This window comes from Thermobia domestica, chromosome 13, assembly GCF_964235325.1.
Source record: "Thermobia domestica chromosome 13, izTheDome1.hap1.1, whole genome shotgun sequence".
Lineage (NCBI taxonomy): Eukaryota > Metazoa > Arthropoda > Insecta > Zygentoma > Lepismatidae > Thermobia > Thermobia domestica.
The window spans coordinates 97,745,300-97,771,409 of record NC_137466.1 but is presented as its reverse complement, the minus strand read 5'-3'; the positions used below and the strand labels follow the sequence as shown (position 1 = coordinate 97,771,409).

Here is a 26,110-nt window from a genome sequence, read left to right as displayed (position 1 = left end):
TTTCAATGGCTATATTTTTCACATTTGAAGGTATCCCAAGACATGATGCTAAAATATCCTACCAATATAAATTTAGTGCTACTTCTATATCAAGGAGTAAACAATGCGTCCACGTTTACTTTTGAGACACCACTCGAAATAGTTCTTCAAAAATTAGAATTCTTTCACTGATTTCCTTATTGTTTCCTAAATGATTTGCGCTGGACGACATCAAAATATCTCACATGGCATAGTTAAAATTCAAAGGGATCATCATAAGCACTTGTTGAAAAATTACATTTCTTTTACATTTTTCGGTATAAATACAGCGTCCGTGTACAAAAAACAAAGCCTGTGCTAGGTGGCCACTAGAAAGCACGAATGCTATCTAACCTAGTCAGAGCAGGGCGAAGCTAGAGGGTCCTTGCTAGCAAGAGGAGTGCGTCCGAAAGAAGCAGGCACATAAGTGAATTTGGAAAAATGAAATGAAATCTTTAAGTTTTACGTCCCACGGTTATGCCGGTTAGGCTAAAGGAGACGGTGATAATGAGAGATGAGTGAAATGGTGGAATGAAGAAAGTGGGAGGAAACGGGAGAACCCCGAGAAAACCCATGAGCACGGTGTTTGTCCACCACAAAGTTCACTTGGCGGGGGCTGGGATCGAACCCGGGACCCCAAGCACCAGAGGTGAACGCTCTACCACTGAGCCACCGCGCCCCCCTCTAAGTGAATTTGGGTATAGGTATAAGCGAGGGTGGTGAATGTCCCGTTAAGGGGATCCAGTAAATTCTTCCTCACGAAATTTGCAATTTCTCCACTTCTTTCCATTGATTTTCGTTTGATTACGTACCGTAATATAACGTTATATTAGGTTGGGTTTGGACCCCCTTAACGGAACATGGACCGCGAGGGTAATGAAAGCGAGTGGATTTTCACAATGATACGAGTTTTAATAGCACTTGTCATGGTTTCATACTAGTAGCACACAACTTGTAAGCAGAAAATACAACTTCTGTACACTCTGCAGAAATACACCGTCGTTGTAAAATACTTTCTAGTATAGTCGTCTTTCATATATAAGCTTATTTTTCCGTACCAAAGTACTAGGAAGGATATTACACTAGTACCGGTAACCCTACACTTGTAAGCATAAAATACAGGTATATTACTTTGTATTTAATTCTATCGCTTGCAGAAATTTGTTCTTATAAATATGTCTTGGAGATAAGAGACAACGCTGAGAACACTAAGTATTGGAGAACTTTGCTCTAATTTTTTATTCAATTTTAACTATTTACAATTCATTACTTTGGACAATTTTATTATTTGTTACAATTTTCATATACTATATTTCATTGTCAGTATGTTCATGCGCCGCTTATCCTTCTGTATTGTTACTTTAATAGTGTGATAAACAATTTTATTTAATACAGGCAAATTCGGCCATCTTGGCTCGTGCCATTTTAGTACAATTACTTATTTAACAATTTATCATTAAAACAAATATAGTGACGTAGTCCACAAGACTTTAAGGCTGGGACTTCCTTTATAAATCTCCCGTAAGGGAGGTAACTGAAAGAAAGAAAGAAAAATATGTCTTTTCATTCAAAATATAGAATTATATCTTCCAAAACGTGGTGCGTCAAAAGTAAAGCAGCACCAGTTTTTCAACACAATATTGGTGACCCCTTGAATTTTCTCTGTGCTAAATAAGGTAATGTCACATTGCCCAGTCTAAATTTTTTGGAGAATAACAAGAAAAGTAATGAAAGAACTATAATTTTTCAACAATTATTTTGAGCAGTATGCATGCAAGGCTCTTAAAAGATTAGTTTTCTGCCAACACTGTCCATCATATGAGCTGATCACTGCAATGGTATGGAATTAAGAGCTGTGAAGAACGGAAGCCGTAAAATGGTTAAACTAAAAGCCCTGTAATAAATGTGCAGGGTACACATTACTTAATATTTTCAAAAGTGAGTAGTAGATAACTTAAATATTATTATAAATATTGTTCATTGACTTTATAGTCAATGAATGCTCTCACTTTCAATGGCTATACTTTTGACATTTGAAGGTATTCGAGGACATGATGCTTATATACAACAACGACCAATATAAATTAAGTGCTACTTCCGTATCAAGGGTGAATAATGTGACTTTGGAAGTGTCTTGTTTACTTTGGCATGAATGGAAAATGAACATTAAGTACCTTTCAAGATTGGGCAACATTTTTACATGCTTGACCCCTTCAGGCTGGAGAGGATGAATATTTACGTTGCATTTCTAGCTGTACATTCACTTTAGGAGGGCTTAACCGTCTTACGTATAAATGCAGCATTCGGAAATAGTTGATATGAAAAACAGTGGAAAAATTAGCAACCAACAAACTAGCTCGCGCTGTGTTGCCATAAAAAGTAATAATTGTATCTAACCCGGGTAAAGCTAGAGAATCTGGCTATTGTTTAGCTTTGAGGGGCCTGAATTTAACATTTTTTTGTGGAGGGATATTCCATTCACATTCGGTTAGCTTAGGTTATTAATTCCGACGCCGAGCGAGCGTCAGCAAGTGAAGGCGAGTTAGAGCACCGCAGGGCACGTTGTTTTGTGTCTTCATTCGAGTTGGCCTCCCATTACTGAACAATTACCGAGAACTTGTGGATTCGGCTGTATGGAACAGGTACGTTAGCGGCGGTGGGCATGTGGGTATGAATACAGTGCAAACTGAAATGTACGTAGGCCTATTTGTTGTGTACAATTTAAAAAGCAGTTAGTCACTCGACACGTATCCTTACTTATCAAGACAGCACACTGCCGTCATATACGAGAGCAGTTACTTCCTTATGGAGTATTGGGTAGTTATATGCACACTCTTCATATTAGGTGTTACCGCTTGTCATAGTCAAAAAATTAACTCTTTAAGATTTACATTCCATAGTTATGCCGTCTAGGCTAAAGGGGAACTACGATGATGAGAAATGAATGAAATGGTGAAATGAACGAAAATGGGAGAAATCTGAAGAACCCTGAGAAACCCACGCACACGGTGTTTGTCTACCACAAAATTCACTTGGCGCGAGCTGAGATAGAACCGAGGCCCCCATGCGCCAGAGATAATTGCTCCTCTACTGAGCTACCGCGATCCCAGTGTCATAGTCAAGATCCGCGTATACTTTGATTATTTATTCCACTTGTTTAATCACAATTGATATTCTATAAATTTTACAAATCTGTTTTCCGATTCTGAACCTGCGTTACTGCCAATCCTCCAGAGCAGTTACTAAATATTTTTTTGCGAAATGCTCTAAGAGTCGTCTGAGAACTTGATTCTCGTGTAGTTTTACGAGCTGTCATCCAGTTTATAAACGTTACAGCACTTTCCTTCCGTTATATAGTGTTATTTTCTTTCATATACCCATGTAATTGCGTAGGTCTACACATTGGTAACCAACCTACAATCTGTTATAGCGTAAAAGCGATCATGCATCCAAAAAATATGCACTAACCTATAAATATATACTATATCGTCACTATAAGCCTGAATTGTATTTATTCACATTCATGGCAGGGGAAGCTGTTTTGACTGAGGGGGGTACTGCCGTAGATACAGACGCGATAGTTACTGTGGGTATGCGCATTAAAAGTATTTCAGACCGTTTACATTACCGCACGAACAATGATACTACTTTCAACCATGTGAACAAATAGTCGTATTAGAGTCTGGGTTGACTGGTTTAAACCAATGAATAATTAGAATTTTTTAAAAGTAAAAATCATCCTTTTGTTAGCAAACTAAACTTACTTTTTTTTAAAAAAAAAGGAAAAAAATAAAGATATGGGTACGCAAATGCTATGGTAAGCACTTGTTATTTTGGTATTAGATCTTTGGTCTGTACCTGGAAGAGCAAGGCAAGTACTATTTATTTACCCAACAATGTTTCAGATTTCCCGTGGGAGAGGTCGTGTCTTTTGGACCACATTCTAAATTGTTTGTCTACGTCTCATATAGTTTCGATGCTCAGTAGGACTCTAACTTCAAAACTGGAGCCAACTAGTTCCAATAATACCAACAATGAAGTGTCTATGGTAGAGTGCTCACCTTTGGTGCTTGATGTGCCTGGTTCGATCCCAACTGCTACCAAGTAAATTTTTTGGTGGACAAACAGCGTGTACGTGGGTTTTCTCGGACTTCTTGTGTTTTATCCCCACTTTCGTAATTCCACCAATATCATCCATCTCGTCATCATTGTCTCTTTTAGCCTCAATACATGACCCCACGTTAAAAAAAAGTGGGAGAAAATCATTTAGGACCTATATTTAACAGTACCAACCCAGTATTTGCCTGGTTACCTGAGGGAAAACGTATCAGCATGGCTGAATACCAGGTTCGAATCCGCTAATCTTTATTGCCCCGCTCAGTTTACACTGTTGGAAACGTTCACCCCGAGCCTTATTTATAGGTATTATTCAATTATTTGTTTGTTGATTCTGAAGAAAACTTTAACTTCTGATTGCGTGATCTTGTGATCAAACCTAAGATCTCTTATTAGTGAAGCTACCATTATGGGTATTCTAAGGTAAGATAAAGTATAATACTGACATGGCTATTTCTTTCTCTCCCGTATCTTAAAAAAAAGAAATAAATAAATAAAATAATAATAATAATAATAATAACACTTCCAAATAAAATACTGTATTTTGAATAAATTGTTGAAAATTAGATCACGTTATAAAAGAATGAAAATTTTACGAAGTAAACGGACTAACGACATCTCTTAATGCTCACATGAACGTTAATTTCTCTCATATTTTGAATTTTCTCCACTCAGGAAACAGAAACTCACCAATACGGAATGTAATTCCTGATACTTAATTAATACATCTTTAAGATGTATTAATTTCTATTTTATAATAACGTGTAATCTTATATTTTAAAAAGTCAGAACTATAGTTTAGTACATTGTTTATAACAACACATGGTAGAAATTTTATATCAAATACATATAGAAAGTACTGAAAAAGGATATTAATCCATAAATTAATTCAAAATCTATATTTTCTTTGGTTCTAAATGAAAATACAGTTTTTAGAATCTTCTAGCATGCAGGTAAAGCCAATTAGAGTATCAATTAAACTCTCTCCTCCGAAAAATAAATAAATAAATAAATAAATAAAGTGTTAACTCCCAAAAACACCAAAAAACTTAAAAAACACAACTTTGTTTTCAACCCTGATTAGGATTAAACGAAACAAACAAATCTTCCTAATGCGCACACCCAATTTCAGTAACGCGCTTGCTCCTAATGGACGTGCCCTGTCATGACGATTAGATATAATACTCTCTTGTAGTGACAACCTATCACAGGTTGGTGTGGGGTAAATCCTTGTCAAGTGGTCCAGGAAAACTAAGTCGTTGCTTGACAATATTTAAAAAATGTTTTTTTCATGTGCAGTTACCTTATCATGTTATAAGTTCAAAACAAACATGGTTTTAATTTTAGGGACTTGAGGTTTCGAGTGGCAGTCATATTTGTTTTCTAAGATGCGCCATTTGGTGGTGGTGTTCTATCGATGTGAAACAAGAACTAAAATGGTCAGCAAATTGTAAACTGCAAGACTATGTATTAGCCATTATCGTCCATGAAGTGTAGCAGGGTGAAAAGTAGGTCATTGACATTAAAAGTTCCGAATTGAGTAGACTCTTTTTGCAAAAAGCAGTAGCGTAGCTAGAATTTTTCAGGGGAGGGGCGGGGGCAAGAAGCCAATGAAGGGCCCAAGAAAATTTTGAGGATGCCACCTCCAATGGATGAAAAATTTTACTCACACACACACGTACACATGTGTTTGTTTTTCATGATGATTATACTCTTTTACTGTGAAAATGTAAGAATTTACTTCCTCAAACAACTATGATACATTAGTACAATTGATTCCTAAAATAAGTAAGTAGTTATTTAATCACTGCGTTTAAAATATGTGTGGCTGGTTGATTTCAGTGGAAGCAGAGAAATACACTTTTTAGAAAGTTACCGGTATTTGGATATAGCATGGTGATTGATCTTATGATTTTGCTACATGATTCAAAGTGTTTTTCCGTCTCAGTGAGTGCCTTATCGGTAGTAGGCAGAAAAATGTCTCTTAGTGTATTATCTTTAAACAATTCATTTTCTGCCTCCAATGAAGGAAGAGATTTATCCAAAATGAATTTTTGATATTTTGATGGGAATGTCTTGTTCGTTTCCACGAGGAACCCCTATAGTCTATCTGTTTCCGGCTCTGGAATTTCAAGACTATTTTCTTTGCATATCTCCAAATATTCTTGATAAATATTTGAATGATGTTTGTCATATTCTCCAGACCTCATCTTTGACAGCTTTTGAACTAGTGAATCTACAAGAATCAAACCTTCCGACATGTCTGCATCTACCTGGGATAAGGCGAAGCTCAAAGTTATAATATGGCAGCAAGTATCTCAAATTTTAGAAGTCCGAAAACATTTCCTCTCGTACAGATCACACTAATTTGCCGGAGGGAATGATGGAAGTAAATAAATATCACAAGTTCCAGATTTGCTTTAATACCGCATAATAATATAAATAGTTGTTTGGTAGATAAACTGTGTTAATAATAATAATAATAAAGTAAAAAGTTATGGACAAGGACAAAAGTTCTTAAGAGACAAACGTCGCACAGAAACAGGAACTGAACTCTAACAGGACACTGACTGACTTGCCGTCCTAGCCCACTTTAAATTTTAAGCCTTGCTCTTGAAGCTTAGGATTCACTTTAAAGTAAACTACCAATAATTATCATGTATTCTTAATATTTCAGAAAAATGCCACGATTTCACACTCTAAAAGTATGGTAGCCTAATCAGTGACGAAACTAGACATTTGGTGCCAAGGGCAAATTTTGCGATAGCATTCCCTTCATCTACATCTACACCAATAAACACACAGATTAGTTTGCTGGCGCCAGGGGCAACTGCCCCGGTTGCAGCACCTTGTTTTGATCTGGCCTTAGTTAAATTATTTTTGGTTACTTTGGAGCTCTAAAACTGAGTCATGAATGTCCCATTACTTTATTCAAATGATGAAGTGAACACTCTTTGAAGCAAAGAAAAAATGTGTTTTTTTTTCCTAATATGAAACAGTGTTAGAACAGACATTTCGATCGAGACTGCTTACAGCAAAAGAAGTGGCCTTTTCCTTTCTTTCATTTGTTTAACTTCACTAGTTTTTAGAATTTAACGTGAATTCAAATACACAAACACTTCACATCCACACCAAATGGCCAAAGCTCAGCGGTAGGACATCAGCTTAAGATTCGGAAGATGGCGTGATCGATCCCTCGTGGATAAATATTTCGACTGAGGAGATTACCAAGAATCTTTCTCGGTGTCACTAGGGAAATTTTTATAACCCTGTTGACTAATTTCCCTCATTTCTATCCTTTGAGTTTGGGATGTTTCAAAGTCTTAAAATAAAATTAAAATGTTGAAATAACACTACTATCCTGTAGTCGATAATAAATTAATATTGTTAGTTTTGAGACTATATTTGGAGAGGCATTAATTAGTATATCCTGTTGAAAATTCATATCACCGATAAAATTCATATTACTGTTCTTCATAATTCCTACAATGTAATTTTCTCATAGATGCTTAATGCTTAATTTTCTCAGAAATACATATTTTGACGAGGAACAAATATAAATATGTGATAAAAATGGGTATTCACTGACTGAACTTACTGAATGGAATATCTGTGAATCAGTCCCACGAACTCCTGGTATATTTCTGATTACTTAACATCATGTAACGGGATGATACAACCTGGTCACGGGAGTAACTACCACGTTTACACAAAATAGCATTACTGCCGCGATCAAGTTGTATCATCTCGGTATCTTACTTGATGGTTAGTAATCAGGAGATTGTAGCACTGGCTCTGTGATAAACTTCGGAATTTCTCTAGTAGTAGCAGTTTCGGAATTAAGCTACTTAAAATCGTTTAAAAGAAAATACTTCTGAATGATTTATTTATAAAGAATCACTGATTTTTGTTAGCCTCACTTCCCCATGGTTTAGTTAGTAGTATAGGTCCACTAAGCGCTGACTCCGTTTTCCTTGCAGATCACCTGTTAACATCGCAGCAGAATGTTTCTACTGAGTTACCAACGGTCAAGAGCGTTAGGAAACTAGACGTACTAGAGACAAGACCAGAAGGTAATCGAGAAGGAGAACCAGTATCAGTAGTATTCAGTCGGTGTTAGTAGTATTCAGTATCTTAATTTTCTCGAATGATTGGGATACGAACAACAGAGAGAATGACAGAAATAATAAAAACTTCTGCTCTCTTCTTTTATTGTATATTAAACAAGACGGCTCGATATTATTTGATAATAATAATACCAAATTATTTAATGGATGCTATGCATTTGTTCTATCTTGCCATAATCAATGGAAATTAATTACTTAATGTACGAAGACTTCATCGTCCAACACAAGTGTAATGTTTTACTGCAGTGTAAAACATGCTCTGCAGTAGTAAGCATCTCGTGCTGTTGTATGACTTTCAAAATCGAAGCTAATGAGAATGCCGACTGATTTTTTTTTTTTTTTTTTTTTTTGTTCTTTGTCGAAAACAAAGAAGATAACCAGATAAGGGACAGAGGTTAAAAGGAACGTTCAGATGGTGAGGTCAGTGCATGCACCTTACAGATTTCGATGAATTAGATATTGTGTATTTCAAACAAAAACGAGCCTGGAGCATTTTACTCGGAACACAGACTGTTGCAACATACTGTATTCTGCAGTTGGTAACTGTTGTCGAGAGATGTTTCGATAGTCGTTTCACTTGTGGCCACTACCAACTCACCGTTTGTCGACCTATAGCAGTATCACTCTGTGTGTGTGGGGGGGGGGAGGGGGGCACTAGGGAAGCCAAGAATTTGAGTAAAGGGGCCTGGCCTCTCCAGGCCCTCCCTTGGCTCCGCCACTGGCAAGAAGGCAAATGATCAGGAAAGGGAGCTTTCCTGGATAAAGAGGTCTGGTATAGAAGTACTCATTCACCAGTTCAACCCTTAGATGTGTCCCTCCTATTCAGAAAAGTGAAAAAAGTGCTTACTTCAGAGGTATATATATATCTGGTGAAGGATCTGATAAAAATATACAATTCCTCCCCGTATTATTATTATATACCAAAAATTAGCAAGTTTCAGATTTGACTATAGATATACCACATTGACTTCATACCTAGTCTTCCGTTCCTAGCGCTGCTATCGGCAGAAGGAATTCCACTCCCTTTCGCTAAAGCTCTCTCGCTTAACAACAGCTGAACCATTATTGGCTCAACGTGTGGATGTTGAGGATGTGAGCTTTAGTTAGCATTTTTCCCACGGCTCAAGACATTTTGGCAGCACTTTAATACCTTTATTATTAACAAAAAATTATACCTACAAATAATCATAGGCAGAAGTACAGATAATCGAGAGTTTACTGGACATCATGTATCAATAGACAGTGGATGAATAACTTACTGAGGGGTTAAGCAAAACCTACAAGAACAATGCTGCTTTACGTACCATTTAAACAGTATGTTCTGCATAATGTTTGATATTGCATTACACAAGTGAGGAGTGATAGTGTGACACCGACCATTCGTTGTTGTAAGTTCAGTAGGTGTAAGCTTCCTTAAAATGTTCTTGGAAGGCACCCATGTCTTGTTTCTTGAAAGTTTGAATGAAATTTGTGGTCCTGGTGGTTCGTAAAAATGAACTTTCACGTCATCATGTTCGATGTTGACATCTTTCAACGATTTGAATATACCAGTTTTCGTCGTAAATACACGCAACTGTGTCACCTGTTTGGAATCATTGCAAGGATACTTTTCTCACATTTACTTCCTGAAAGTCAATAGAAATTGAAGTGCGAAAGTATCTAACTTTTGCGTCACTGAGAGATACTCTTTATGATTTGACCGTGTTTTAGGGACAGGTAAACAAGTAGCAAATCTGTTGTGCAGTTCAGATTCATAGTTGACCACCTCCTCACTGCTTATATAATGTACTGTATACCAGGAATGTTTTTCACACAATACAAACTATGATCACTGCTTATCACCTGTAAACTCCTTTTGGTTACTATGCGCTTTGTTGTCTCTCCTGTTCCATCACAAGCATTTTTCCCATGACAGGACGCAAAAAAGTGCCTCTTAGCTTCAAGACCAAAATATCCTTATGATTACGCAAATTGATTATGTTTTTCCTATTCTGATAGTAACTTGCATGTATCACTGACGGGACATGTGCCTTAACATCTTCAATCAGATGACATTGGAAGATGTATACTGCTGTGGATGTATGCTCTAAATAATCTTATAATACACAAACTTCTAGTTTTTACATCACCTCCATCACTTATTTATAACAGTAAACAGATGGATGAAGCTTTGCCTGTTTGTTCATCCAGTGAAAACTGAATGCCGTCTTGAATGACGAATAAGAAATTTTCTGAAAAATCAGATAAAACAATGCATTCATAATGTGAAAGACTTTTTTTTTTTTTTTTTTTTTTTTTGTCTGTAAGAAAACTAGATTGTTCACTAGGGTGATCATCTCAGCAGGATTTGTTGTTACCCATAGTTTGTAAATAATAATGTCAGGAATGCCATCTGGGAACTTTTCGTGAAACAGTAGTTGAAGTAGATTTTCAGGATCTGGGCACTGCATGGTTATCCATCATACGTTGTGAATTGTTGAGATCGCATGTCAACATTTCAAGCAGATCTGTATAGTTCACATTTAACTTAGCACCGTCTATCTTTAATTTCACATTCTGGTGATATACGCACACATATACACAATGTGTTCCTGATGGCCATCAAACACACGCCACTTAGATTTAAGTTCACAGAATTTTGATCGCTTAATTTTACAATCAGGGTTTGTCCTTAAAGTGTAAAAACAATTCGTTCTACAAGCCTCCAAGTAGTAACTGTTTCTATTTGTGAACTTTAACACCATTAATTCGCACAAATACTTAGTGTTTTGGCCAGGAAGGCCCCTACTGTTTTCTTAACTTGTATAGGAATCTACAACCTTCTTTACAGTGCTTTCATCAATAGTTTTACCACTTCGTCTGTTACACATATCTGGCATCATTCCTTGCGTTTTCATTAGTTCACTAGCCAATTTAACTAAACATTTGAAAAAATTAAATTGAGTACTCACCACTTGTCTTGGCCATGATTCGGGTAGTAAGCTTATTATTTTCACTAGTTCTTTCGCAGCAACAATGCATTTCTGTTTCATTTTTTCGATCAGAACTTCATATTCTTCGGCCAGCGACACTGAATGCATACTTTCTGTCCGTGATTCTTCAGCAATTATACTGTTAAAGGTAGCTTCAAGCCTTGTTAGGAAATGTGTAGTCAATTGTTTTAACTGTTTGCTAATTGCTCTTTGTCTCTGTCCAACACTTAACTTTCTTATTTTCGAAACAGGTGATACACCTACTTTTGAACACGTTGCATTCGAAACGTCAATATTATCTGATGGAGGGACAAAATCAAGTTCATTACCTGATTCATCATCATTGTTTTTGTTTTGGCTTTTTCCTTGTAGAACAAAGATTTCTTGTGTAGCATGTAGCACATAATGATTTTCCAGGAATCATTTCTACTATATATATATATTCCTTTACTAAGTTTGCACTCGAAATTTCTAAGAGCCCTTCAGTTGTAGCTTTTTTATGCGTTTTTAGCGGGTCGCAACACGAATTACCAAACAGATGATAATACTCTCGAGAAAACTTCACTCATGGTAGTTACGTACGTTTACAATGCCACTGCTTGTTCGCATTATCAGAAGATTCCTCTTCTCTTCATTGAAGACACCAAGTACCGTCATGCATCTTGATACTGGCCCATACACACACGACATTCTTCACTAATTAATTTACCTACATTACATTCCATTTTATCACTAACGAACTGCAGTAATAATACACATATCTGCGCTGTACGCATCTGACCAGGCACCAGTGGTGAATTCCCATCTGCATGTTAGTACACGTAGCCTGCTGACTGTGTGTTCATGTACATTTGTTCTGTTTGGTTCTTAACAGGATAAAACTTGTTCTTGTATGTTTTGCTTAACCCTTCTCTGAGTTATTCATCCACTGTCTATTGATGTATGATGTCCATACAGTAAACTCTCGATTATCTGTACTTCTGCCTATGCTTATTTGTAGGTATAATTTTGTGTTAATAATAAAGATACTTAGTCAAATCTGAAATTTGCTAATTTTTGGTATATAATAATATCATGCAGACCTAATACGGGGAGGAATTGTATATTTTTATCAGGTCCTTCACGAAGAGATATATATACCTATGAAGTATGTACTTTTTTCACTTTTCTGAATTTTTCATAATTTCTATATATATATATATATATATATATATATATATATAAAAGGGAAGACTTCTTCATTCAGGAAAGCTCTCCTTCCTGATCATTTGCCTTCTTGCAAAAATTGTCAGCTCAACTAGGAACATTTAACGTCAATAACATACTTTTCATAATCTCGTAGCTTACAATTTGCTGACCATTTTGGTTTTTGTTCCACATCGATAGAACAACTAGGGGATGAGATACTTCAGATTCGGCAATCCCTTACACCACCACCAAATGGCGATTCTTCGAAAACAAATATGGCTGTCATTCGAAGCCTAAATTCACTAAACTTATAATTATGGTTGTTTTGAACTATCAAGAAACTAAGGTAACTGCACATCAAATATAAGATTTTTTAAAATTTGTCGAGGAATATGCATGGACCACTAGACATTGATTTACCCTGTATGTTTTTCGCACAATTGCACCGAGCATGCCTTAATTGTAATGATAGAGCGCAATATGTCGCAGCAAAATGCTTCTGAATTTTCAATGCGCAGGGAGTCGAAAACTGAAGTGTGTAATGTAAAGTTAAACCATAGTTTCTTAGTGACACCGAAAAAGAGACGAGTGAAGCCTCGAAACAGTGTGTCGTACGAGTATAGTTTATTATAAGGACGTAAGGTAAGATGTTTTTACCTTTGTAAATAAGTTATTTGCATAATAATAAACAGAAAATGTTTCATATCCACCGCAATAATAATTAAAACTAAGGAACGTTTTCGAGGATCACGGTCCTCATCATCAGCTTCCTTTTAACTCAAAAAGGTTCTTTGAAACTTAAAAATAACCTGATGTGAGGGCCATAATCTTGGGCATTTTATATCATTTTCTTTTGCTTTCTGTTATTATTAGTATTACTGCCCGCAATCTATAACTGTCAAAACTATTTGCACTTTTGAATATTGTGCAAAATATGCACGACACAGCTCAAACGTAATATTTTTTGTATTTAGATCTTATTTTAGAGAATTACGTATTATTTCCTGTTAAATTGATTTCTCCAAATTTGTGTTGTCAGCTGGTAATGAAATTTATTTCACCGGTCAAATTGAACTTGTGAATAATTTCCATAATTAACTTGGGAGTATGGTCAACGTTTAACCCTGAAGATTGTACATTTCAATTTTGATTTCAAAATCTGACACAAAATAATTAACCAAAACATGGAAAAACTTAATAATCTTACAGTCTGTATTGTCTATTGTAAGTGGTACAAATTGATTTTTTTTTTTTTGAGCACATAGCTTTTTCCTTGTAGAATATGTCTAAAATTTCCAAGATATAAATTATAGAATGAAAACTGTGATTGTATTTAACTTATAAAAACAAAAATACTTGCGACGAATTCAAAGCACTCATTAACCAGCTTCGTAAGTATTATACCAAGTAACCTTTGGTATTATTGAACCTTTTGCGCATGAAATGACGTTAATGTCCCAAATTTCAGGATATATGAGTCGCAGCGGGTCAGATCTAACGTCATCTGATAGCTGACAGTTGAAGTTAGTGGATATGCAGAAAGTGGTGGAAGTCTTCTAATCAGATGTACGGTATTGCGCTGTGAATGTGACGGAACTTTCCGCAAAACTGTACTGTTTTTTTAATAATTTTATTTCGATGAAGGCGCAAATGCTGCGCAGGGCCGTGAAGAAATTTGAGTTGCTTATGGGCAAGATACATTATCAAAAAATAACAGCCAAAAGATTGTTGAGTTGCATTTGTTCTGGAAATTGCCACATCTAAAGTGCTCCTCGCACTGGGCGATGAATTACAGATGTTGATATTCTGGGAAAAGTCGAGAAAAACTTGCGTGTAAGCAGTCATGACAAACCGTCACCATACAGTTAGTGAAAGGTGGCTATAAAAAGAAGCTCGACGTTTGGGTGCCACATGATTTGAGTAAAAACATCTCGACCGAATTCCTATCTGTATATTGAAACGTAACGAACTCGAGTCATTTCCGAAGCAATTGACCACGAGCGGCGAAAAGTAGATAAAGTACGATAAAATTTTGTGGGAAATAAGATCGTGAATGAAGCGAGGAGAAGCTTCAGTCTGTGGAAAAGCCCATACTGATCCCCAGGAAAGTTATGCTGTACGTTTGGTGCGATTCAAATGGTATCATTCATCACGAGGTGCTGCTGCTGGGCAGAACGATAGGCTCGGATCTGTGGTGTCAACAACTAGCGCAAATACACCTAACAATTACAAAAAATTGGGAGTGGGAAGATATGATCGACGAAGGGTGTTGTATACTACTCTGACAACGCCAGACCGCATACATCTTTAACGACATTTCAGAAATTAAGAAAACTTAGCTGGGAGGTTTCAATGCATGTACTGACACCGTCAGACTATAATTTCTTTCAGTCTCTGCAGAACTCTCTGAATGGTGTTAAGTTAGTTTTAAAAGAGGCCTGTGAAAAACTTTATTTATTTTACCTGAAACCACAGAAATTCTACAGCAATGGGATTTTGGATTGCCAGAAAAATGACACGTCGTCATTGAACAAAATAGTGTATATGTTCTTGTATAATTTAGTTTCAAATCATAATAAATGTATTCTCTATTTAGATCTCCAAAAGTTCAATATTTTTGAGACAACCTAACATATGTATGTACTCACATAAGTTGTATTCTATTTACAGTTTTCGTTGCTAATAATTTCAGCAACATTTTTACTGTTTTCATCGGAGCATTTACAAAACATGAGTTAGGAAATATAAATTATTACAAAAAGTAAACTTATTTCTTCATGGGTCAACAGTCTCTTTACTTTACGCAGCTCTCCATTCTTTCCTATCCTGAGCTAGCATTTCTTTGTAGTTTTTTCTTTCTTCTACACAATAATATTTAATCCTTGTATTACAGTTTCGGCCTCGGGTAATATTCGTAAGTCCTAAACGGCATAAGATCTAAAAATATAGGCACTAGACCTAAATTTTAGGCCTTGTGCCACTTACGACTGCGAAATTATTTTTAGGTCTTGTGCCGTTTAGATCTTGTGCCTTTTTTATTCAACTGCTTTAGTTATGAACTTCGCCACCACCATACGAAATTGCAACGATGCAGTAACTATTTGGCAATAATGTTACGAACGTAGCTAATTCCAACGGTAACAGCTATATTTGTACTGTACTAAAATTATTATCATTATCTGTTCTTCATTTATACATGAATTACATTATGTAACATTTCGTTCTAAGAATTAATTATATATAATTGGTTAAGAAGTTCGTTTCTTTCAAATGGAGATACGAGTATCCAATGACAAATTCCTAAAAAAAGAATTAAATAAAATGCTTAAAAAGCATATTTTGTCAGACTTTTCTGAAATCAAACAAGCATGCAGAATTGCAATATATACTCTGTGGGGTGTATTTTATTAAGAGTAGAACAAAAGCAAACTTTAACTTTCCAAAGGTAGGACAAAAGCCCAAAAAGTTTATTTAATCAGGACAAAAGCCCACTAGATATTTCACAACTGAACATTAAATACCGACTGCATACATTAAGAACGCAGCAAATTTAAAACTGAACGAAGGACATTTGGTATGCAATACAGTTACTATATTTCACAATGTGTTTTGATAGAGTTGATATGTATAAGCAAGAAAAAATCAACAAATAGCTAAATTGCTAATGTAATGTGCGACACATTACTTTTGAAGAAACCAATACATAGTCATTTAGGGGTGTAGCCTGCAAACTTTTCTAGGAAAGCAGGATTTTTTCATATTAAAAATGAACCAAAGGTATATTTCCAAATTACAAAAGCTTCAATAAGACAATGAATATATACATATTACACATGTACATAAAAATATTATTATTATTATTAGGTTTCGAAAAGGTAACAAACTGAAAATATGGGTCTTGACAGTGAGGAATTTAAAACTACAGCTTGTGGGAAATGTGGGAATAAGTTAGTCATAAGAAATCGGAAACAGTTCATGAAATTCCATGAGTTTGACTGTGTAAAAGTTAAGATAAATGACTTTCTGGGCATACTACTACAAGTAGAGTTGTTAAATTTTAATTTTAAAAACTTTTTTTTTTTTTTTTTCGAAAGCAGGATATAAGAAAGAATTTTTGAAAGGGTGGGGTAAGATTTTTTTAAAGAGTAGTGTGTCTCGTAAATCTCTGAAGCTAGTAAAATGAAACTTAAGATATAAACTTTAAACTCTTCCCACTGTAAAACAAACAAACAAAACTGAAAATTCAACACATGAAAGGGAAAGAACAAAGGGTGCACTTTCTTTAATGTTCGAATTCCTCATTAGTTATTCAGAAAATATTTATAAAGTAAAGAAGGATTTGCTTAAGCTGGAACGTGAAACTCGGTATTTAAACTTTTAACTAAAAATAATAAGATATATGTTTCAGCACCTTGAAAATTACATTTCTGAGAGAGGAGGAGGGTCAATTTCTATAGTATTAAAATTTTCCACTGCTTATGAGGTTTGGGCAGAAAACTCTTTTCCTTTAGGTCTGGGTTCGTCCAGTTAAGCAAATGAGAGTACAAAGTGGATGATTAATCATGTTCTTTTAATTATTTTAACATGTTGACGTAGTTTATTTTTTTAAAAAGTGTTTCTTTCACATTCTATTAAACATTAAGTTGTTGTAATTATTAAACACAGACTAATCCCCACTTGTCGCCAAGAGTTTGTTTTGTGTGTTAAGCCATCATTTGCCGTCCGTGACATAACTTTTGATGTTTACTTCACGTGCAATGAAGGCTCAGGTCTAAAAAATGTAGCATATCTAAAATATTGACGACGACGACGACGACGACGACGACGACGACGACGACGACTACTACTACTACTACTACTACTACTACTACTACTACTACTACTACTACTACTACTACTACTACTACTACTACTACTACTACTACTACTACTACTACTACTACTACTACTACTACTACTACTACTACTACTACTACTACTACTACTACTACTACTACTACTACTACTACTACTACTACTACTACTACTACTACTACTACTACTACTACTACTACTACTACTACTACTACTACTACTACTACTACTACTACTACTACTACTACTACTACTACTACTACTACTACTACTACTACTACTACTACTACTACGTTAGTAATACTAAAACTATTGTTAATAATGGTAACGAGTACAAAGTAGTTAGTTACGAGTATGACAACTATTTGCTACAGAAAGAGTTGAATATGATAAATACATGTGTAAAAATAATTTACTTCAAATCAGCACAAAGAAAGCAAAATTAATTACGTATATAAATAAAGCATAACATTATGTTACTAATACGAGATCAGTGGTCTGGGAATAGAAGAAAAAACAGACATTATGAAAGATCTGGGAATCACATTTGATAGGTAGTTAATATTTTGTTATCACACAAATGCTGTCATGCAAACAGCAAGAAAGAACAATAGGCTTTATTTATTTATTTATTTTTATTCAGAACAGTAGAATATGTATTTATACAAATTATTTGTAAGAACTAAGCAAGAATCTGGTTCTGTAATATGAAACAGTATATCTAAAACTTTGATTAACAGATCGACAGTATGCTTGGCATGGACGCGATGGTAGCGCCAGAAGAGATTTTTAGGTCCGGTGCCGTTTAGGTCTTATGTCGTTTAGGACTAGTGCCGCGTCCCCTCGGCCTCCTCCGGATACTTTTCCTTCTATTTCCTCCATAGGCATACATGAGTCTTTTATACCTATTTCTTTTCGAAGTAGTTTTCAGTGTATTTTTTTTTCTCCTACCATTTTCGAAACTCTTTGATGCTGTGTCCACTACTCAATTTTCAACATTATTCTATAACACCATATTTCTAAAGCTCAGATCCTCCGTTTTTCTTGTAGAGTCCACGTTTCGTATTCGTACAATGTCGTACTTATGTTTTCACTCATTTCTTCAGTTTTGAATCGATGTTTACGGTGAGAAGTTTCCAAATGCCTTCTTCACATAAGATATTGTGGATATTGTATCTTGTTTACACTAAAATTATATAAAAACAAAAAGCTTCGACTTTACAAATATAACTGAGCCTCCTTTTTAACGCAGAACACTAAACACTGAAATATCTTTTGAAACTATGTTGTTGTGATCACTAACTTACAACACTGCTGGATTGTAAGTTAATGTGTGTAGTGATCACCAAAACAATTTAAAAAGTTATTTCTTTTTTTTTTCCTGTTAAAAAGGAACTTAATACATGTAAAAGTATTTGTAAAGCCGAAGCTCTTGATGGCTATCAAAGCCAACATAAGTGGTTGCCGAAATCATGCCAGTCATGTAACACTCGGGAACAAATTCGAACTTGGTGTTGGTGTTTCTTACAAGAGAATTAAAATCTGTTTTTTATTTAATCTTCTCCACTGATTTTAAATTTGTTTTCAGTTTCTTTCTATCGGGCTCAGTTTTTGAGAAACACACCTCAATCCACAACGTAAAGGCCCTGTTGCATTGCAATATAGCGTATTATATATTTTGTATACTCACCTAAAATGTACTCTTTGTTGAACTTTTGCGGTGTATTGCATTGGAAAGATCCCTTTTTATATTACAGCAATAATCCGCCAGCATCCTGGAGTTCCTTCTGTCATTTCCATGGTTACCAACTTTTGATGAAAACTTTCCCCTTGCTCATCACTGACAGCTCTGAGTACTAGGAAAGAATTCCAAGTGAGAGTGTAAGAAGTGGATTTTGAGAGACATACAGCATCCCATTTCCTTACAAGTTTGTAGGAGTTCTCTTAGAAAAACTTCACAGTTTTCGACTCTGTAGTTACCCAAAAAGTTTTTGACGATGCTTGCGAAAGATTGCCAGCTTTTGACAATCCTTTTGTTTTTATAAGTTCAATCACAGTTTTCATTTTATATAATATGTATGTATTGGCGCCGTATTCTATGTAGAAAGTCGATCGTCCTAAGTTGGAAAAATATCAGCTTGTATCACTTATAAACAGTACAGACAGTGCAGAATATTTCGTTATTTTGTGTCAGATTTTGAAATCAAAATTGTAATATTGTGCAATCTTCAGGATTAAAGGTCGGCCACGGTCCCAAGTTCAATTATGGAAATTATTCACAAGTGCAACTTGACGACAAAATAAATGTAATTACCAGCTAATAACACAAATTTTGGAGATATTAGCTTAGCAGGGAAAGGATCAGTAATTCTCTAAAATAAGATCTAAATAAAAAGTTAGTAGGTTTGAACTGTGTTACGCATATTCTACACAATAGTATTCAAAGTGCAAATAGCTTTAACAGTATAGATTGCGAGCAATAATAATAATAATACCAATAGTAAGCAAAAGAAAATGCTGCAAAATGCAGAAAGGGATTGTGGAAAGTAAAAATTTCTCCAGGATCACTGCCCTCACCATCAGGTTATTTTTAAGTTTAAAAGAACTTTTCTTGAGTTCAAAGGAGGCTGATGATGAGAACCGTGATCCTCGAAAACGTTCCTTAGTTTTCATTATCATTGCGGTGAGTATGAAACACTTCCTGTTTATTATTATGCAAATAACTTATGTAAAAAGGTAAAAACATCTTACCTTACGACCTTATAATAAATTATACTCATAGCACTTACTGTTTGGAGGCTTCACTCGTCTCTTTTTCGGTGTCACTTTTTCAGCTGCGAGGAAGAGGCGAGCAAAGCGTTGAAACAGTATATGCTATAATTTATTATAAGGATGTAAGATAAGAGATGTCTTTCTCTCTTTAAATATTACATCCTATAGTATCCATCACTAAATATGCAAGTGACTTGTTACCAATTGATGTTAAAATTATTATTTTGTTTAGTTTCATATTTTTACATTTGATCATGTAATAACTTCGCAGTATTTTGTGATAATGCTAATGTTCAATACAGATTTCTGTTTGACGTAAAATAAAAGCCAAACGGTTATTGATGGAGTTTTTCCACAGTATGGTTTACTCATTCTGTTGAAGCTTTTACATATTTTTAGGGAAAAATATAACCGAATTTAAAACCTATCATATAGGTCCGAATGAAAAATCAGAAGCCTACGAAATAAATTGTAGATTTCAGGAGAAATATGGCTAAAAGATAGCTGCAAGTGTGTGGTAAAGAACCCGTCAGGAATAGAAAAACAGAACTTACAGCTTTACTGGTAGGACTTTCGAAACATTTAAGAGTAGCACAACACAGTAATTTAACAGTTAAGGTAACAGTAATAGACTTAACAGTTTTATTTGGAGCCAAAGATGAAACCCAAAGACTGGCTTTTCAAAATTGTTTATTGTTCTGAAATCAGACTTAGCATACGTATTTTGGTTAAGTAACAAATGGGAAATGTGAAGTACTCTGGCATAATAAAGACATCAACATAATATGGTAATCTTCATTTACCGAATACACTTACAGCCCAACCGTGCCATTTGATGGTAAGCCACAGATAAATCGTTGCATATGCTTTTCTCTGGCGAGTCCATTTCTTATGTTTTTAACCTCTATTAAGAAAGATCTGGGACAGAACCAAAAGTTTGAAAGTGCAAATATTATTTAGAAATTAGAAATTGAAGTGAAAGAGATTTTTATTGCTGACATTGGCATTGATAGATCGTTTCTATATTTCTGTGTTTGAAAAGAAGAAAAAAGCTTGTGTAACCTTTTTCCACACTCAGTTAAAAAAATAATAATAAAAAAATAAAGTGAAAATAAGACACTTCTTGAAGTTTTCTGTCGTCCATCCTAAGCTTATTGATAGAATTAAAACACTGAACTTTTCTACGTAGAGAAACTATTTTTCCGCAGTATAATTAACCAAATGTTGTAAAAGGAAGTGTGAAGCACCCTCTGGAAATTATTATTAGCTAACATCATCTGTTGCTGCAGTATTGATTATAACGTAAGTTATTATTATCCTTATTGAAACAAATATTGTCAACCATATAGTACAGGATTATTGTGCGTTACCTGCTTGTTTTGTATGATTTTAAATATAATAATTTCTTTGTACATGTAAGCGCAATTAATTAATTTTCTTATGTTTGAATTTATAGATTATTGGATGTAAAGCTAAAGTGAAGTGAAGGCTCCGTATGCAAGTTTTTAAAGATGTCTTCGAAGAAATTTGAAGATCTTCAAGATGGCTTACAAACGCTATGTGAAGAATTGGAACGTGACGTTAAAGAGCAGCTTGTTCATGCGTTTGGGGAGGAACGGAAACATCTGGTCGGACGGATAGAGGGCCAACTTGAGGAAGCATCCAGCCAACTCCTTGAATTAGAATCAGAAGCAAGACTTGCTCCTCTTGCTTACAAACATGAGATGCTGGCAGAGGTGAATCATTTTCGGGATAAAATAACATGTTTATCATTAGAATACCGACAACGAGTGTCAGATTTAGGAGTGCCGCAAAGAAGCCAGAGATTTACGTCTACACCAGTTTCCGTGTCTATAGAAGATGAAAACCGCCAGCGTGTGTTGCAAGGGAAAGCTATTTTGGAACGAACGTCAGATAGTTTAGCACGCTCTCAGCGTACAGCTGTCGAAACAGAGCAGATTGGAATCCAAGTTGTTGATGAGTTAACTCAGCAGAGAGAAACATTGCTCAGAACAAAACGACGACTTGCAGACACTGATGAGGGACTCAGTGAAACTCGTCGGATTTTAAGACGAATGTATTTCAAAGTTATCACTAATAAGATCATATTAATTTTAATTATAATTCTTGAATTAGGTATACTAGGTGCTGTAATATACTTAAAATTTTTTAGGTAGGTGTGAGTGGTTAAAAAGAAAATAAAAAAAAATGCTTGAGGAATTTGTTACTGTTCAGGTATCTTTTATATTTTCAAATGTATATATACTAAAATAATGATTGATTTACCATATATATTTTTAAAGAAAAGTTTATTGTAGTTAAGTGTACATAGTCGTAGGCTCTATAAAGTGATAATATATTTACAATAATCAATATTTTATTAAAGTGATTTACCTATTAAAACCCATACTGGAATTATAACTAATACTACGCAAAATATAATTTCCGTCGAAACTTCCATCATAGATTTATTCTAGCCAAATTCAATATTAAAATAATGATAGTTTAGTTACTGATTCGTAAATATGTGCAATGAACGTGAATACATACTCACAACATATGATTTATATTTTTACATTGTCTCACGTAATAGGAAATTCCGATTTGTTCCTAATTCAAGTGCTAATGAGTTTGATGCTAGTTTCTGAGGATTTTTAGTGTATGAATATATTGTATCATCATCCTATTTCTGCAGATACTTACTGAATTAAGTAATAATTGTGGTGAAATACTAATCACTTATGAATTTGATTAAACAATAATTAGTTGAAAGTTTGAGGGTCTTATTTTCTTCAAATTTGAAAAGTTCTTTCTCTATAATCTATCCCGTAAATATATATTTGAAACACTATAATTATTGTGTCTGAGACTAGTTACTGCAATTTTTGAATATAATACAGTATTGCTATTACGTTTTAGTACAGGTTGAGTCACCAATAACCGAATTCATGTTACGAGATGTAGGTCATAATATACTTAAGAGCAAAATACGCCATACAATGGGACTCGTTAAAATAGTAGGTAAACCCTTCTTGTAAATAACACAATGAGTAATCTAATTGTTTTATCACTGTCAGTGGCTTAATGTAGGCCAACTATTACACTGAAAGTTACTTCCTGCAGCATTTTAATACAACAGCATATAGTGATGGAAAGAACTCTTTTGACATTACATTCTAGAATTGGATTTTCTTTTTCGAGGCACATCATGTGCTTATACTGATTTCGTTTTCAGTTTTTTATGAGGCAGTAGTTGTCGAAAAAAATGTATGCTGTAGATTGGGAAAAAAACAAAGATTATCTTTCTTTTACATATATTAATTATTTAATGGGTTTGCTTTCCAGTGTAAAACAAGACATATTTATAATTTATTTTCAGCCATGATGAAAATTTAAGGTAGCTAGTTTACTTTCGTGCAAGAAAATTTGTTTTTGTGAAAGTTGGAAAAGTAAGTTGTGAGCTTCAGAAAATTTGTAACAGCTTTCTTTTGCTTCTGTATTTTACTTCAACTTTGCAAATTCATTCTCAAGATTACAGGAAATTTATACTTTTTGGGTATATTTTGCGAGCTTTAATGTGTTGGTAAGATAATTTCATGAAGTGTGTGTATTTGAAATTTAAAGATGGGCGTGTTTTTGATTAGAAGCTTGTGTTCAAACTTAGAACTTGAGTTCGATGTATGTTATTAGGCAAATACCATGAGGCACGCATTATTATTATTATTTTTTTCAAGTATAAATTTGATAATTTATTAAATATATTTATGTTTTTAAAAATATACTTGAAGTTCAAACGCTGGCAGAAAGGTGGGATTTTTATGTTTATTTGAAAATGTTACGTAGCCGAATCTATAAATGTTGTTTCAAGAATCACCAATGCTGTAAATTTTGCGTAAGGTATTGCGAAAGTAAAATGTAAGAAGAATGTTTGACTGTTACAGTATCGGATATAAATGTTTCATTTCTCCTTTATGTAAATAATTTATCTATGTATGATTTGTGTAAAATTTTATTTTCTTTTATGTAATTTTCAAGCGTTGACATCCTGTGATGGTAATTAGTTGTTATATAAGCGATATACATTACTTTAAGTATATAGAAATTATCAAATTTTCTTAGAAGTTTGGTACAAATATTTTCGATTTTAATGCAGTATTGTGTTCATATTCTTCAAAATTCCTTACTGCTCGGGGTTGAAATCAGTTAAGGCTGAGAAGCTGAATTTACCTATTCACTCATTTTCAAAAATATATTCGACGATAAATATCGTAAAAAATATTCGATTTTTTATGAAGCGTAGTATGTGTTGTTTAATACTTAAATACTTACCATTACTGTTGGGATTGAAATTAGAAGAAGAGGATGAATTCATCGCATCTTTAAAATAAAAATAATTTAAAAGTTTTAACGATCTCTTTCGTGGAAATTATGAGATTTTCATCAGTCGTGACAAGAGCCTTCTTCGAATCCGATGGATCTTATTGCTTAGGGATAACCAGGGAGGGACAAGGGGGTGAATTTATATCTTGAAGAAAAGTAAGAAAGAAAAATGAAACAGTTTCATCTTTCCGAGAAATCAACATGTGTGCTTTCATCAAACATAATGTATGCTTTGTTTGATGCATGCAACTGAGATGTATCCTTTGGGGTTGAAATAAGCGTGGGGAATGATGTTTTAAATATATCTTTCATAGGTATTATTATCTTTCTTTAATGCATCTCAACGTGGCCTATTGATTAGGGTTGATATCAGTCAAGGACAAGAAGTTATCTCAACTCTTAAGATAATGTTTGAGGGTAACTTAAAAAAAAAAAAAATCATGAAAGCGTTTGATTTTCCGTGGAGGCCTAAGAATTACTCTACTCTACTTGGTTTAGAATGGTAAAGGTTAGAAACTTCCTAAAAAATAAAATGAAATCTTTGAGTTTAACGTCCGACGTTGTGCCTGTTAGGGAGACGATAATTTAAGCAAGTGAATGATGATAGAAGAATTGGTAGAATGAGAAAGTGGGAGGAAATGGGAATACCTCGAGAAAACCCACGATCACGATGTTGCTCACCACAGACTTACTTGGCGGAGGAAGCAGGGACCCCACGCACCAAAGATAAGCGCTCTGTCCCTGAGCTTCTAATATGAGCTGCTTTAGTGCACATTATCACTGGTTAAATACCGTTCATATCACAGTTACTAGTAGTACTTTATTATTATTATTATTATTTGTAATAGTGAGTTAAGATTTATATTTGGTAATTTCATCAATATTACTTCAAATAAGTTTATTTGCATTTTAAAGCGAGAAATTCGCAGCGGGTTATTGTGATGAGTTTATAAAGTGCAAATCAGTTAATATTTGTAGACCAGATTTAGATTGAATTTTAGTGCTAAAATATCTTAACTTTGGCCGTGAAGTAGCTTAGTTTTATTGCTAGCAAACTGATTGCTTGGTTTAATTTTATTTAAAATGTTGGAAAGTACAATAGAAATCGGCTGTAGAATTTGGTTTTATTATAATTACGTTCTAATTTAAAGTGCAATAGCAAAGATCAAAAATAGATTCTGTAGTGTTCAAATACTGAAACCCTGAGTTAACAGTATGAGCGTAGACTGAAAATTTTATCTTTTGTGCATACTCTTTTGTAAATGATAAATGTGCATACATATATTTTGTTTATCATATGCAGGAATGTTTAAGAAAATAAAGTAAGCTCCTTATACGTTTGTTATGTACGTTTCGTACTTTATTACTGTTATACAATGCAAGTCGAGTTTTGCTATATTGATATATTTGCTAACAGGATATTTTCTATAACTACTAATGTTTTCTATAAACAATTGTTTTCAAAGTCCAAGTGTGAGCAAACTGGTTATGTAATATTGTAGCATTGTTTCGGTATATCGCTTTGAGTTACGACACTGGCACTGATATCACAATAATTATCATTAAGATATGATCGAGGTAAATAACTAATATCTAAGACACAAGCTTTGAAGATAATGATGTAATTATTTTTTTGAACTGATGTACATAAATTTGAAAGTAATGCAATCATTTATTCTCTTA

At 34.4% G+C, this 26,110-nt stretch overlaps 1 protein-coding gene across 2 annotated transcripts; it reads left to right on the top strand.

Moving 5' to 3' along the window:
* The first annotated feature begins 1,799 nt into the window (after window positions 1–1,799).
* LOC145668373 (vesicle transport through interaction with t-SNAREs homolog 1B-like) lies at window positions 1,800–26,110 on the top strand. Of its 2 annotated transcripts, XM_081736153.1 has the most exons (3): window positions 1,803–1,956; window positions 8,115–8,207; window positions 21,504–26,110. In XM_081736153.1, exon 3 carries the CDS (start codon window positions 21,559–21,561, stop codon window positions 22,222–22,224), a length of 666 nt encoding a protein of 221 aa, XP_081592279.1. In that variant the 5' UTR covers window positions 1,803–1,956; window positions 8,115–8,207; window positions 21,504–21,558; the 3' UTR covers window positions 22,225–26,110. The 2 variants fall into 2 exon arrangements, with proteins under 2 accessions (XP_081592277.1, XP_081592279.1); XM_081736151.1 differs by lacking the exon at window positions 8,115–8,207 and having other exon boundaries at window positions 1,800–1,956.

Coding starts and splice junctions, on each gene's coding strand:
- LOC145668373 (XM_081736151.1), top strand. CDS start 21,559: ATGTCTTCGAAGAAATTTGAAGATCTTCAAGATGGCTTACAAACGCTA.